At 45.9% G+C, this 13,992-nt stretch overlaps 2 protein-coding genes across 4 annotated transcripts in view; one reads left to right on the top strand and one right to left on the bottom strand.

Moving 5' to 3' along the window:
* Prepl (prolyl endopeptidase like) overlaps positions 1-5,069 on the top strand; it is a 31,102-nt gene extending 26,033 nt beyond the window's left edge. For all 3 annotated transcript variants that reach the window (XM_075955567.1, XM_075955565.1, XM_075955566.1), the window contains 3 exons: positions 355-478; positions 2,001-2,074; positions 2,636-5,069. In XM_075955567.1, the coding sequence (XP_075811682.1) occupies positions 355-478; positions 2,001-2,074; positions 2,636-2,725 (288 nt within the window). In that variant the 3' untranslated portion in view covers positions 2,726-5,069. The remainder of the gene's footprint in view (positions 1-354; positions 479-2,000; positions 2,075-2,635) is intronic.
* The window catches only part of Slc3a1 (solute carrier family 3 member 1), a 35,150-nt gene continuing 24,479 nt past the window's right edge, over positions 3,322-13,992 (bottom strand). Inside the window, exons 7-10 of the mRNA XM_075955568.1 lie at positions 13,334-13,529; positions 7,431-7,598; positions 6,197-6,313; positions 3,322-3,765 (exon numbers count right to left, since the gene is read on the bottom strand). Coding sequence (XP_075811683.1) covers positions 3,322-3,765; positions 6,197-6,313; positions 7,431-7,598; positions 13,334-13,529 — 925 coding nt within the window. The remainder of the gene's footprint in view (positions 3,766-6,196; positions 6,314-7,430; positions 7,599-13,333; positions 13,530-13,992) is intronic.

Genomic DNA, 13,992 nt, shown 5'->3' with positions numbered 1-13,992 from the left:
GAAAGACACTCACTGTGCTGAGGCGAGAGTTCAGAGGGCTCTCAGAGCTCGCTCTGCTTCACCACGTAAACATCCTTTGGTGTCATGTCTGCCCATATTCCCAGTTTGCCTCAGTTTAACACCTCAGGGGAACGGTGTTCTCATCCCCTGAGCCAGTCTAACTCAATTAGATGAAGTCACGATCTCTCTGGACAGGAATCAGGTACCCTCGCACATAGGACTGAGGCTTACCCGGAGTTTCAGATGAGAACACCCTCCTAGCACGCGGGGCACAAGCGAGAGGTCATTCCTTTTCTGAGCTACAGGGTGAAAGGATGGCGGGGTAACGTAAACTATGAATGTGTTCTCTTTTAGCATTACCCCTCGATTCATATCACAGCTTATGAGCACGATGAGCGAGTACCTCTGAAAGGAATTGTGAACTACACTGAGAAACTTAAGGAAGCCATTGCGGAGCACGCCAAGGAAGCAGGGGAAGGTAGGAGGCCGCCTGACCAGGGAAGCTGGCTGACAGGACTGCCCTCAGCCAGCAGCGGCCCTCATGCACCAACCGGACTGTCTGCTGACCCCTCAGCTGACGTCCATGTAGCTGTGACCACCTCAGCACTTCAGGGATAATGTTAAAATAAAGCAGGCAGAACTCAAAGCTAAAAGTAAATGTCCAGTGTAACTTGGAGATCTACACACCCTGCTTTAAGATCTTTCATTTTCATTAGAAAGAATTCTTCTGGGACTGGAGAAATAGCTCAGTGGTTAAGAACACTCTGTCTACTCTTCTAGAGGACCCGGGTTCAATTCCCAGCACCCACATGGTAGCTCACAACTGTCCGTAACTCCTTTTCTGCTCCAGCGGATCCTGCATGCCTGTGGGCACATGAGCTCACACAACCCCATACAAAGAAAAATGAAAGACAAAAGAGTCATTCAAAATAACTCTTGTTTTTGCCTTAAAACTGCATGTTAACATGTTCTGAGTTTGGACTTGGGAGGGACCCGCCTATAGGTCAGAATCTCCCTGTACCTTCTCCAGTTCTCACTCTGCATAGCTATAGCTGCTGTTTCCAGGGTCCCAGACTCCCAGGTTCCACAGACCAATGACTCCTAGGTCACAGCCACTGACCCCTCCTCCTAGGTCACAGCCGCTGACCCCTTCCTCCAGGGCACAGCCACTGACCCCTTCCTCCTAGGTCACAGCCTCTGACCCCTTCCTCCTAGGTCACAGCCATTGACCCCTTCCTCCTAGGTCACAGCCACTGACACCCCCTCCTAGGTCACAGCCACTGACCCCTTCCTCCTAGGTCACAGTCACTGACCCCTTCCTCCTAGGTCACAGCCACTGACCCCTTCCTCCTAGGTCACAGCCACTGACCCCTTCCTCCTAGGTCACAGCCACTGACACCCCCTCCTAGGTCACAGCCACTGACCCCTTCCTCCTAGGTCACAGTCACTGACCCCTTCCTCCTAGGTCACAGCCACTGACCCCTTCCTCCTAGGTCACAGTCACTGACACCCCCTCCTAGGTCACACCCACTTACACCCCCTCCTAGGTCACGCCCACTGACACCCCCTCCTAGGTCACACCCACTGACACCCCCTCCTAGGTCACACCCACTGACACCCCCTCCTAGGTCACAGCCACTGACCCCTTCCTCCCAGGTCACAGCCACTGACACCCCCTCCTAGGTCACAGCCACTGACCCCCCCCAGGTCACAGCCACCGACACCCCCTCCTAGGTCACACCCACCGACACCCCCCCCCCAGGTCACAGGTCAGATCCTTCTCTCTGTATGCCAATCCAGGCACCCAGCTTCCTTGCCCATTAAGTGTCCTGCTTCCCCTGGTGTAGAAATTGGCTTCTGCCCTTTGCTACCCTGTCTCTGGTGGTGGTATGGTGGCTTTGTTCTTTGTCTCTGCCATTTGAGTGAAATACTCAAAAGAAGACGGCAAGATGGGGCTCAGTTTTCTGACAGTATGATTGCTTTTGTGTTAATTCTTTCAGGCTATCAGCCGCCCAACATTATTTTAGATGTTCAGCCTGGAGGGAACCATGTGATTGAAGATTCACACAAAAAGGTATGCCTTCCATCCCCGGGTACTGACAGTCCTCGGTTGTAGGTGGAAACACCCTCTGTCCCCGGGTACTGACAGTCCTCGGTTGTAGGTGTAAATACCCTCTGTCCCCGGGCACTGACAGTCCTCAGTTGTAGGTGTAAATACCCTCTGTCCCCGGGCACTGACAGTCCTCGGTTGTAGGTGTAAATACCCTCTATCCCCGGGCACTGACAGACCCCCAGGTCACAGCCACTGACACCCCCTCCTAGGTCACAGCCACTGACACAGTCCTCGGTTGTAGGTGTATTGCATTCACGCTCAAAGGTCAAGTTGTAGTTAGTGTCAGAACTACAGCACTGATGTCAACCCAGGAGCATGGAGTAGCAGGAGGGGTCTGCTCAAGGGCTCTTTGGTAACCATAAGGGAGCTCTGCTAAGGGATGACTAACTGGGTCCTGTGGTAAGGAAGGGTTTGCTCTGTCCCAGAGCAAAGACTCCAGGCTTAGGTTAGCCTGGATAAATTCCAGGGAACCCTGGAATTCCAACACCCTAGCCTGGTCTAATCTTGATACATTTCTTTTAGATTACAGCCCAAATGAAATTCTTGTACGAGGAACTTGGACTTGACAGCACCAATGCTTTTGAGGATCTTAAAAAATACCTAAAATTCTGAAATGCTGCTTTCAACTGGGAAGTGGAAACACACAGAAATAACAGTCTGATTTCCAGCTGGCTTAGCAAAAGTGAAGTTTTTTTAAGTTATTGCATAATTTTTTTTAAAAAGTAGTTCTTCGTGTGAATTTTGCTTAATGTACTACTCACTTGTATGTTCGCACCGGCACATACGTCCCAGCCCGGGGAGTGTTCTTAGTCGTGCTCTTTAGTAGGGCGTAGAAGGAGCCAGAAGGACCGGGCAGGAGAACGCCAGGCCTCCCTCTCAATCAGAACAGCTTCATGCCTATTACCAGAATTCTCTCTGACCACTTTACATCTCAGAGTTCTTCTCTTGGCTAGTTAATATGTCTAGACACTGTCAGTGAGTCAGCTTGCAGTTCCCACAGCTCCACTTTAAAGAATAGCATTCTTCATAGTCAAATGCTTTAGAATTTTGGAATAATCTTTTAAACACTTTATTGTTCTTTCAAACATTCGAGAATCTCCCTAAAACAATTTGCACTCGCGCTACAGAAATTTAGGAGTTGCCGGCTATTGCTGCGGCTTCATCAGCAGCATGCTGTACATAACGCTAAGACATCTAAGTGGAGACTCCTAACAGAGGCTGTGCAGAATGTCCAAGATGCTGGAGTAGCACGCGCGACTAGAAACAAAGCATCTGTCTCTGAAAGCTTCTTGGTGGTGGAGGAGAGTCTTCATGCTGTACTCCAAGATGAGTCCTTCTCCCTTCTCCAGAGAGATGGCACGTGTGTCAACGTCACTGCCTTTGGAGGATGAATTGGTACTTAATTTTATTCTCAATTTCATAGGAAGATCTGAAATGACTTCCTGTAGATTTAACAGAGTAGATGATTCTCCAAAATTCAGAACCACAATGAAGACTTTATCTATGCCATCGAGCTCTCTTGTGTACACAACAGAGTGGCTGTCATCCTTCAAAAGGCAAAACCAGCCCCTGCTGAGAACCAGCTCTGCAGCGCGCAGTAGACTTAAATCCTGATACATCTTCAACACTGAACTCGACTGGGTCTTTTGGACCTATTTTTAAAAAGAATATTCATATAAATACTCATGTTTTATTCTAAGAATTATTCCCCTCCCCCCAAAAGAAAAGCTTGCTTTCATTTGCCCTTTAAAATAACTGCCCAAATAGGTAAATAACTGCCAAGCTATAAAGCATTTCTAAGTAGCTACCCTAAGGTCGTAGGAATTACAAAGCCGTGCTTCTGCTTGTCTGGAGCGATCTCAGTGTGCAAGTGCTCCCATATCCCAGAGCTGCTGCAGAGCCGAGTGACTCCGCTTTAGGACACTGGACTTGCTGCAGTGAGGTCACTGTGCCTGAGCTGCCAGATGCCTGGAAGAAGAACGCATCCAGTGGGCTTGGACTTAGCTGTTCTCACCTGTGGCTACTGTGGTCCAGCAGACATGGACTCCTAGACTGCTGGGGATGGGAAGAATGCTGCAGAACTCTGTGGAGCCTAAGATGCGAGAGGTCTGCGTTTGCTTTCTTGTTGCCTCCCCAACATCATCCCACACCGGGCCATCAAAGGCAGTTTCATTTTTCAAAGGTTTGGATTTATTTCACAGCTACACAAAACACACCTAATTCAATGCGATGCTTTCCTATTTTTTTTTCCCCTCATAAGCATTTTTCTGTTACACCATCTCCACAGATGTCACTGTAACGGCAGGTAATATTCTGCTGAATATGTTTACCATCCTTCCATTCCCTTCCCTTTTAGACAGTTGTATGTTCTTATATTTTCAATCCCCTCCTCCCATGTTTTATATTATTTAAGATAGATTATCAGACAGACAATTACTGTGTCAGAGAATATGGACATTCGATGCATAATGCCAAATTATTCGGAGCTGTTGCCAAATCAACAATAATGTTCACTCATTACAATCTTGCCAGCCACATTTCCTGGGGCAGTGGTTGTTGTTATTGTTGTTTTCCAATAGATGCTTAATAATGTATTTAATGAATATCTGATGGATATTTAAAAATGTTCGTTCTGTTTATCAGATGTGTTACTTGTTCTCGGTAGCTTTAGATAACGCATGAGAAGCAGTGTTTAGTGCCACTCACGAGTGAGAGGTGCCCAGTGAGCTGTTTTTTTCGTCTGCTTTCATTTGAGCTCTTTCCTGTAATCGTGGGCTTGTCTGTTTCTCTTTATACCTCTCAAAGTACTTGTTTGATATATTTGAGGCTCCTGTTAACATGCATAAAGATTTGTAGGTTTTAGTGGACTTTTCACTGTCTGAAAACTGCATTTATCTCATATAATGCTTTTCATATTGAATTCTATTTTGTCTGCTATTAAATATTTCCAAGCTTGCCTTTTGTAAGTCATTTTTTGTCTAGGAGATGTATTCATGTAGTATAAATATGAGTTGCAAGAATATATACAAGGCAAAGGTTTCTTCAACCACCCCCAGTTTCCTTCCAGAGACAGGCAGGATGTGATGACTCCTTGCATTCCTTCCCTTTTAGGGATCATGAAATGATAAGTCTGCGCCTCCTCGAGCATATGTAGATGTGTTCGCACAGATGGTGACACCGCCCTATGCTGTATTCTAACGTGTTAAACGTGTTCTCTCACTAGCGCAGCTAGTTTTTGTCTTAGGAGCTACATCTTAGTCCTATGATCTAATGAACTGGCTTTCCATTGACGGACATGTCGTTTCTAACGCCTCTGCTCTTGCAAACAGTGCCACAAACAAAACCCTTGCATATTTATGATTTGCACATACATGCATATTCATAGTACAGTTATCTAAGAGTAAAGCTCCTAGATCAGAAAGTGTAAACATTCTTTTGATAGCTAAATTGCAAGCTTCCTTTCCATTAGAGTTGCCTGCAGTATTGTTAATTATTTGTATCATTTTAGCAGTGTCTCATATCTGGACTTTTGTCTTACCTAATCTGAATATTTTTGGTGTTTTTTTTTTAACATGAATTCAACCCATTCATATATGGAACTACCTTTTCAACATCCTCCTGAAACCTCATTTTATCTTTTATTCATAATTACATTATTCTTTGGTTTAGGGATTTCTATTAGATCGATTGGTATGCAGTCCCCACCCCTGGTGTTTCAGAAAGCAAACATTATTGTCTCACTTCTAATCCCTTAAAACCTGTGACCATTTAAAACTAAGTTCCAGAGAAAGGGCAGCTAGGTTTGCTGTAAACACTGTAGAATTTCCATCATGGCTGGGAACTCTTAGAGACAGGAATTTCTGTGAAGACTCTTCATATGGGGCACTGTGTACCAGGTCATAGTTAACAAAAAAAAAAAAAACATAATTTCCAAACTCCTTACTAATTGAAAAGTCCAAGATAGCCTGTGATGGATTTCAAGAGTGTTAGTTAAGGTTTTGCACATGCCTGCAATGTTGGCAATCCATGTGGAAACACATTCCTTATTTCTATAACCAACATAACATCTTCATCGATACTTACTTCCACATTCACGGCGTGGTAATCCGAGTTGGTAGGTAGCCAGGTGTGATTGCCTTCAGAAAACCCAGCATTTGAGCTATTGTCCCATTGCATCGGTGACTTTGACAGAAGGGTATTCTGTGTCAAAAATAAAGACCAAAAAGAGAAAGCAGTGATTAGGTTATTACAAGAAATCCATCTGGACCCTTTCTGACCTCCTCCAGTTACCCCTTCAATTCTGAGCTGATGTCGGCGCTCCCTGGCCTTCCCGACTAGAAAGCCGTAACATACCCTGTCAGTTTCCTGTTTTCAGTTTGAAAATAGTGAATAATCTCAGTTGAAAATACACTTTTCCTAACTGAACTTTCACGTATTTAGAATCTGCTGGTTTTGCTTTTTTTTTTTAAGAAAATAAAAGGATGTCAGAATATTCCACTAGCAGCTCACTACACCCAGCCTGCTGTAAACTGGCGGCAGTTGAGAGCACCGGCAGACTCCACTAGTGCTGACTTCTGCATGCTCCGGCACCCTCCCCAGTCATTGCATGTAAGCACCCGCACACGGCGAGCCGCTGGGAGGGAAAGTTAAATTAACCGAGTAGTAAGGAAACTGCCTCTCACGCAGGTAAAATCCAGTTGCACACATTAAAGGGTTAGGCTGCCATCTACCCAACAACCCAATCGTGAGAGCCATAGCCTCAGACAAAAAAAAAAAAAAACGACGCCATGGTAACAGGACAAGACAGCTGTGGTCATGTCGCTAGCGGATCAAAAACCAGACACGAATTCCTGCTTGTGGGAGCCGAATCATATGCAAAGTAAGTCACCAGTCCTCAAATGTCAGCACGCCTCAGAATCTGCAGGGTCCTCGGATCTAGCCAAGAAGCTCAGTTGTGTGGCTCAGAAGGCAACACTTTCAGGAGCTCCTCAACTACCTTATCAGTAAGGAAACTGACAACCCTTACCATCAACTGTGTAAAAAAAAAAAAGTGACCATGGGGCTAGAGATGGCTCAGCGGTTAAGAGCACTGGCTGCTCTTCCAGAGGTCCTGAGTTCAATTCCCAGCACTCACATGGTGGTTCACAACCATCTATAGTGGGATCTGGTGGCACCTTCTGGCCTACAGGCATACAGAGCATTGCATACATAATAAATTTTTTTTAAAGTTTGAAACTATTTTTTTAAAGTGAAATAAAGATGGTAAATTGTCTGGCAGTGTAGCCGTGGCCCATAGCTGAGAATGTCCCATACTTACAGGATCATAGCTTCCATTGAAATTTGTAACGGAAATGTCTCTCATCCCTATTTCTTCTCCATAGTAAGTTATGGGTGTTCCTGGGAGTGTGAAAAGAAGCATATTCATAGAGTTGATGTACTCTTCCCCCAAGCGAGAGGTCAGCCGGGTAGTCTCTGGTCCACCTGTCTGGAAGGCAGATAGTTGTAAGAGCACAGCCCCACATACAATTTCATAAAGCCTTATCCTGTTTGAAATAGAGAGTTCCCCAGGCAGAAGGTCACTCCAAAACTGCTGGTATCCACAAGCACAGAAATGGGTCCCAGGCCACTAACCTGTGCACCTGACCATTTGCCACCATGGTGGCTGCGCTGGCTAGCTACAGAGAAACCCTGTCTCGAAAAACCTAAATAAATAAATAAATAGTTTCATGTGAACTTGACACAAGCTAAAGTCATCTAAGAGGAGGGAACCTCAGTTGAGAAATGCCTTCATAAGATCTGGCTGTGGGACATTGTCCTAATTAGTGATCGACAGGGGAAGGCTTAGACCGTGGTGGGTAGCGCCATCCCTGGGCTGGCGGTCCTGGTTTCTATAAGAAAGATTGATTAAGCCATGGGGAGCAACCCAGTAAGCAGCACCCCTTCATGGCCTCTGCATCAGCTCCTGCCACCGGATTCTGTCCTGGCTGAGTTCCTGTCCTGACTTCTTTGATGATAAACCACGATGTGGAAGCTTAAGCCAGATAAACCCTTTAAGCTGCTTTGGTGGTGGTTTTTGTCACCCTGTCTGTACAGCAGTAGTGACCCTGACTGAGGCACTGCTGATCTACACAGCATGGTGACAGTCCTCAGGGTGCCCCTTGTGAACGGGACTGCAGACCGGAGGAAGTTTAAAGGATGCGTTTTCATGTTCCCACCTGTGAATAATAAATATCACAGGAGACAAGTGAGGTTTTTTTTTGGGGGGGGGGGTTCCATAAAAAGCAAGACAAGGGCTAGACAGTGGTAGTGCATGCCTTTAATTCCAGCACTCAGGAGGTAGAGGCAGGTGGGTCTCTGTGAGTTCAAGACCAGCCTGTTCTACAAAGTGAATTTCAGGACAGCCAGAGCTACACAGTGAAACCCAGTCTCGAAAAACAAAACAAAAAAGCAAGACAAGGGCCAGTAAGAAGACTCGGTTGTAAAAGGACTGACAAGCAGCCAGCCTGGTAACCTAAATTCAATCCCCAGATTCCACCTAAAGGTAGAAGAGAAAACCAACTCCATGAATGTCCTCCGGTCTCCATGCGTGCACCAAGGCACACACATGCTCGCCCACACACGTCATGCGCATATAATACATTTTAAAAGATGTAAAAAGATAAGGGAAGAGAATAAGGTAGAAAACACAGATGAGGCACATCTAATGTGCCTTTATTGTTTTGACATCCGAACTGTCCAAAACCAATTTCCAGAGGTAAATTGGAGGCCTGCGGGGAGATACCTCTGGTGGTAAAGTATTTGCTGCACACATGAAGGCGTGAAATTGATTCCCAGCACCCAAGTAAAAAGGCAGGGTTGGTGGAACACCCTGGTAATCCCACAGCTGGAGATGGAATAGAGGAGAGATGTCCAGGGCAGACAACCCAGCCTAGATAGAGAGCCCAGGTCCCAGTGAGAGACCTCAGCCATAAGATAGACGGGTCTCAAGGACCACCCAGGTCCCAGTGAGAGACCTCAGCCATAAGGTGATCAGGTCTCGAGGGCCAATTCCCAAGACTGACTGACCTCTGATCTCCTTGTACACACATACATACACATGCACATATGAACATGCACACACACAAAGACAGAAGGGAAGTTAATTCTTACAAAGAAATCTCTAAAACTGGGGATGGTGACCTGTGCTTGTAATCCCAGCACATAAGAGGTGGCCCAGCTCTAAGAAATTTTCTGTGTTCTCTAATTGTGCGTGGTTTCCACGTGGTGAATGTTCTGGTTACAAATAAGAACATGTGCTGCTCACAGAAGGCTTGAAAAACACAACTGGATCCAATGGGCTGACACGGATCGTGGACTCTGCTGCTTCAGGGGCAAGCACTTTCCCGCCTGGCTCAGATCTTATCCCTCACACAACAGTCTGCCAACAACTCTCCACTTCCCAGCTGAAGAAAAGAGCTGAGGAAGGGCAGCATCCGAGTTCCGGTATGACAGACAACCAGTTCGTGACAATGCACTTGATTGTTCCAATCGGGAAAAGGAGAAGTCTTTCTTTCCGACCTGCTGAGGCGGCCCCCACCACTGGATCTGGTGAGTCAGGATAAGCGCTTTTCGAATTTGTTGTTGGTTTGTTTTGTTTGGGTTTTTTTTTGTTGTTGTTTTGTTCTGCATTGTTTTATTTTTCAAGACAGGGTTTCTCTGGCTAACAGTCCTGGCTCTCCTGAAAACTCACTTTTTAGACCAGGCTGGCCTTGAACTCAAAGAGAGATCTGCCTGCCTCTGCTTCCCGGGTGCTGGGATTAAAGGTTTGTGCCACCACCCCCTCTGCTTTTCTAGTTTTATGGCCAGAAAATTCAATCCCTCGTTGTCTGCATTCTTTTCGGTGCCATAAGGTTATTTGGCAAACTTTCTCAGGTTGTCTGGACACCCAATGGTCCTTCCTTTGCAGAGTTGAAAGTCGTTCAAAGCACTGAGCACAGTTCGCCTTGATCCCACAGACTGAGGACAATCTCAGTCACCCATAGCACGAGAAACTGTCAAAGCACTTTCTGTAACTGCTCAAATGACATCATAAAAATTGTAACATCAGGGCACAGTCAGCTGGCAGGATGTGGATCTCAAAACAGCTCTTTAAAGGCTAGGGACATGTTCAGAGGGGAGAGCTCATGCCTAGCATACATAAGGCCCTGGGTTCAATCTCCAGCACCACTGACAAATCAATTTCTAAAAAATTTACCAAACATGGAAAATGTTGGGAAAACTAAAACCATATTTTTGAAAGCGCATAAATTAACCAAAGACATCGGCAATTCCGGACTATTCAGCCAAAAACCAGAGCACTTCATATCTATGGTGTTTTAACTTTCTCTAATTCCACTCTCTTCAAGTTCCTACCAGCCCCACTAACAGCAGCTAAAACACAGAAGCCTAACAGCCCTGGACAGGGAAGAAAGGATTTAAAGTGCAATAGACCGCATTGTCTGGGACCTGCTACAGTGCAAACTGCCCCAACTCACTATCAGCTGAGTGTTATCTGATTCAGGACTGACTATGCAAACAAGGGTCTCATTCCCAAAACATCTGTGACAACATTTTGTCTTCCTATGGCTATGGTATTACACCAATTGAGGATAACCCAAGCCCCAGAAGAAGCAAACAACTGGAGAATGAGATGCCCAAGAGAGGCCTGCAGACATTCCTATGTAGTCCTGGGGCTCTAGAAAGCTCTTTCAGGACAGGTCTGTGTGCGTGAAGAGCTTCTCCAGTTCCCCGGGGAAACCCTGGGAAGGCTCTGTTCTGTTCGATCTGTCACCTCAGCTGACCCACGGCTCTGCTAAGGTAGAACATCAGGCAGAGTTGTAAGCTGACTGCTAGGGGTTGGACACTTCTTACACACGACCCCTCAGCAACAGCAAGGGAGACTTATCAGTTCAAGGCATCTAAAGAATCCATCCCCTCCCCAAACCTGGAGAAGTGGCCCTGTGGTTAAAAGCAATACTGCTCTTGCAGAAGACCCGAATTTGGTTCCCAGGATCCCCATCGGGAAGCTCATGTCTACCTGTAACATCCGCTCCATGGGATCCAGCACCCTCTTCTGGCCTCCACAGGTACTGTACTCATATGCACACACCCACAGCAGACATAACATACACACATATACATAATTAAAAATAAAATTTTCCTTTAAAAGAATCTCCAGCAAGTAACTAAGCAGAGATGTCTCTAGTCAGAAAAACAAGAGAGCAGACATTACAGAATTCATCTAAGAAAGGGGCCAAAGAACAAGACAACAGACACTACAGAAGAAAAACAGGACATCCAGAATTACCCTATCTGCTACCTAGAGCAGCCAAGTCTCCACCTGAAAAAAAAGTCAAAGACGTGCAAAGAAACAAAAATACAGCCCAAAACATAAATATGGGGAAAGTAGATGAAAATGTTGCTGAGATTAAGAAAAACTAAACTGAGCCAGGTGGTAGAGGCACACACTTTTAATCCCAGCCAATAGCTAGACAGTAAGAGGTCAGGCAGGGATGAAAAAGGGCAGAGTCACTAGGAGATGTGGAGAGAAGCAAGGTGAACACACTATGCTAAAGAAAGTTACTGCCACATACTAGAACATAAATAAAAGATATGGGTTAATTTAAGATTAAGAAATATGGGCTGATTTAAGAGCTAGTTAGTAACAAGTCTAAGCTATCAGCTGAGCATTTAAAATTAATAATAAGTCTCCATGTGGTTATTTAGGGCTGGTGGGACAGAGGAATTCCACCTACAATATAAGACAGTGTTTAAAACAGAAAAAGGATACAGGATAAGGATATACAGAAAAAAATGTACAGCCAAATAATGTTTGTGTTTACACTGTTGTTACAAAAAGTTTAAAACTACATCCATGAGAATACAAAGAGAATATAGTAGGCTAAGATTAATTTCTGGCTAGGTGGTGGCAGTGTACTCCTTCAACCCCAGCACTTGGAGTCAGAGGCAGGTGGATCTCTGAGTTCAAGGTCAGCCTGGTCTACAGAGTGAGTTCCCAGACAACCAGGGCTTCACAGAGAAACCCTGTCTCAAAAACAAAGCAGAACAAACACCAAACAAAGATGAGTTTCTTGGTGAAGAAAGAATGTAACTGTGGCGAGTGGAAGGGCGAACATTCCTACAGCCACGTGGAAAAGTACAGTAAGCCAGTCATGACCTAGTCCTTCACACTCAGCCTTCCAGGGTAACTCCCACGCCCTCAGGCTCCACTCATGGAAGTGCCCTATGCCCAGTGTTTATCTTCTATATCAGATCTGTACTGTGCCCTTTCTGTGTTTAGACAGCCGCCTTCAGTGTTCACCACAGAGACATGTGCTGTCCTTCACAGCCTAAGAGAAGCAGGCTATGGGTAGAAGGAGCCTTCCAGAATCTCTGTGTAGAGACATGTGCTGTCCTTCACAGCCTAAGAGAAGCAGGCTATGTGTAGAAGGAGCCTTCCAGAATCTCTGTGTTTTAAATGCCTCTTGCATGACATTCTATGCCACAATTACCCTACATGTAGCCTTCCACACTGCAACCCTGTGTTCAGTGGGATCATGAACTGTGGAATGTTGGGTGGAATTACAATTTGATAGCCGACCCTAACCAAGCTTAGTTCTAAGCATATATAAATACTCATTAAGTATGAACTTAGTTGAGTGGATAATGTTCTCTCTTTTGTAATAAGAGCTATAGTCATCTAAGAGAAGGGAACCTCAGTTAAGAATATACCATCATAAGATTGGGCTGCAGGCAAGCCTGAAGGGCATTTTCTTAATTAGTGATTGATGGTAGAGGTCCCAGCCCATTGTGGGTGGTGCCATCCCTGGGCTGGTGGCCCTGGGTTCTATAAGAAAGCAGGCTGAGCAAGCCATGATGAGCAAGTCAGTAAGCAGCATCCCTCCACGGCCTCTGCATCAGCTCCTGCCTCCAGGTTCCTGCCCTGTTTGAGTTCCTGTTCTGGCTTCCTTTAATGATGAACTACAATGCTGAGCAGAATTCAAATAAACCCAGCTTGCTTTTTGGTCATGGTGTTTGGTCACAGCAATAGAAACCCTAACTAAGACAAGCCTGGTCAGAAGCTAGGACAGACTTAACCACTAACCCCGAGTAAGGTCACCTAGGAACAAAGATGCACCTCATTTTAGAGGTGACTGTCCAGCAAGTACAATCGATCACTGTGTACTGGGCATGATGGCTTACCATCCAGTTAGGCCATTTTCCTTCCGGCATGTTTTCCATCCAGGATGTGATAACTTCATATACAGTGTGACCAGAAAGACTGTCTAGTGTGGTGAGGTAATTGTTGAAAGGAAAGTCAGCTTCCTGGATGAATGGCAAGCCGTAGTACATCATGGTCCTCTCGATGCTCTCTGCGGAGGCTTCGGTCCCCATGAACCTGGAAGGGTTGGCAAACTCTGGTGTCTTTGTTCAGTTGGAACCTCCAGTTTCCCCCCTGTGTGATCCAGAAAGCCCCATTCCGGTCTCTCTCTCCAAATCCCACTCCCCATTCAGAGACGCTCAAACACAAGAAAGTCTCCAAAAAGCCCAGTTCTGCGTTCTTGGAGGCTACAGCAGCCTCCTCCCCTGAAGTAGCCAGCCGCCCAAATCCCCACCTAAAGTGTTCCGCTTTCGACCATACTTGCACTCCCTAGCAGCTATGGTGGCCTACACAAGATCAAGCCAGTCAGCGTGAGAGCATGGAGAGGGAAGGGAGTCCTCGTGAGCCCTCCTACCCCTAACTGACAGATGGGATAGTCAGAGAGGAAGAGTCCATTTTTTCTAAGGGTGTGGTCCCACTCCAGCAGATGATCCCGGACACATGAGTATATGAGCAGTATACACTGGACTTAGTGGGTTTT

This window comes from Microtus pennsylvanicus, chromosome 21 (genome assembly GCF_037038515.1).
Source record: "Microtus pennsylvanicus isolate mMicPen1 chromosome 21, mMicPen1.hap1, whole genome shotgun sequence".
NCBI lineage: Eukaryota > Metazoa > Chordata > Mammalia > Rodentia > Cricetidae > Microtus > Microtus pennsylvanicus.
The sequence above is the reverse complement of the archived record's forward strand: the minus strand, read 5'-3'. Positions and strand labels throughout refer to the sequence as shown.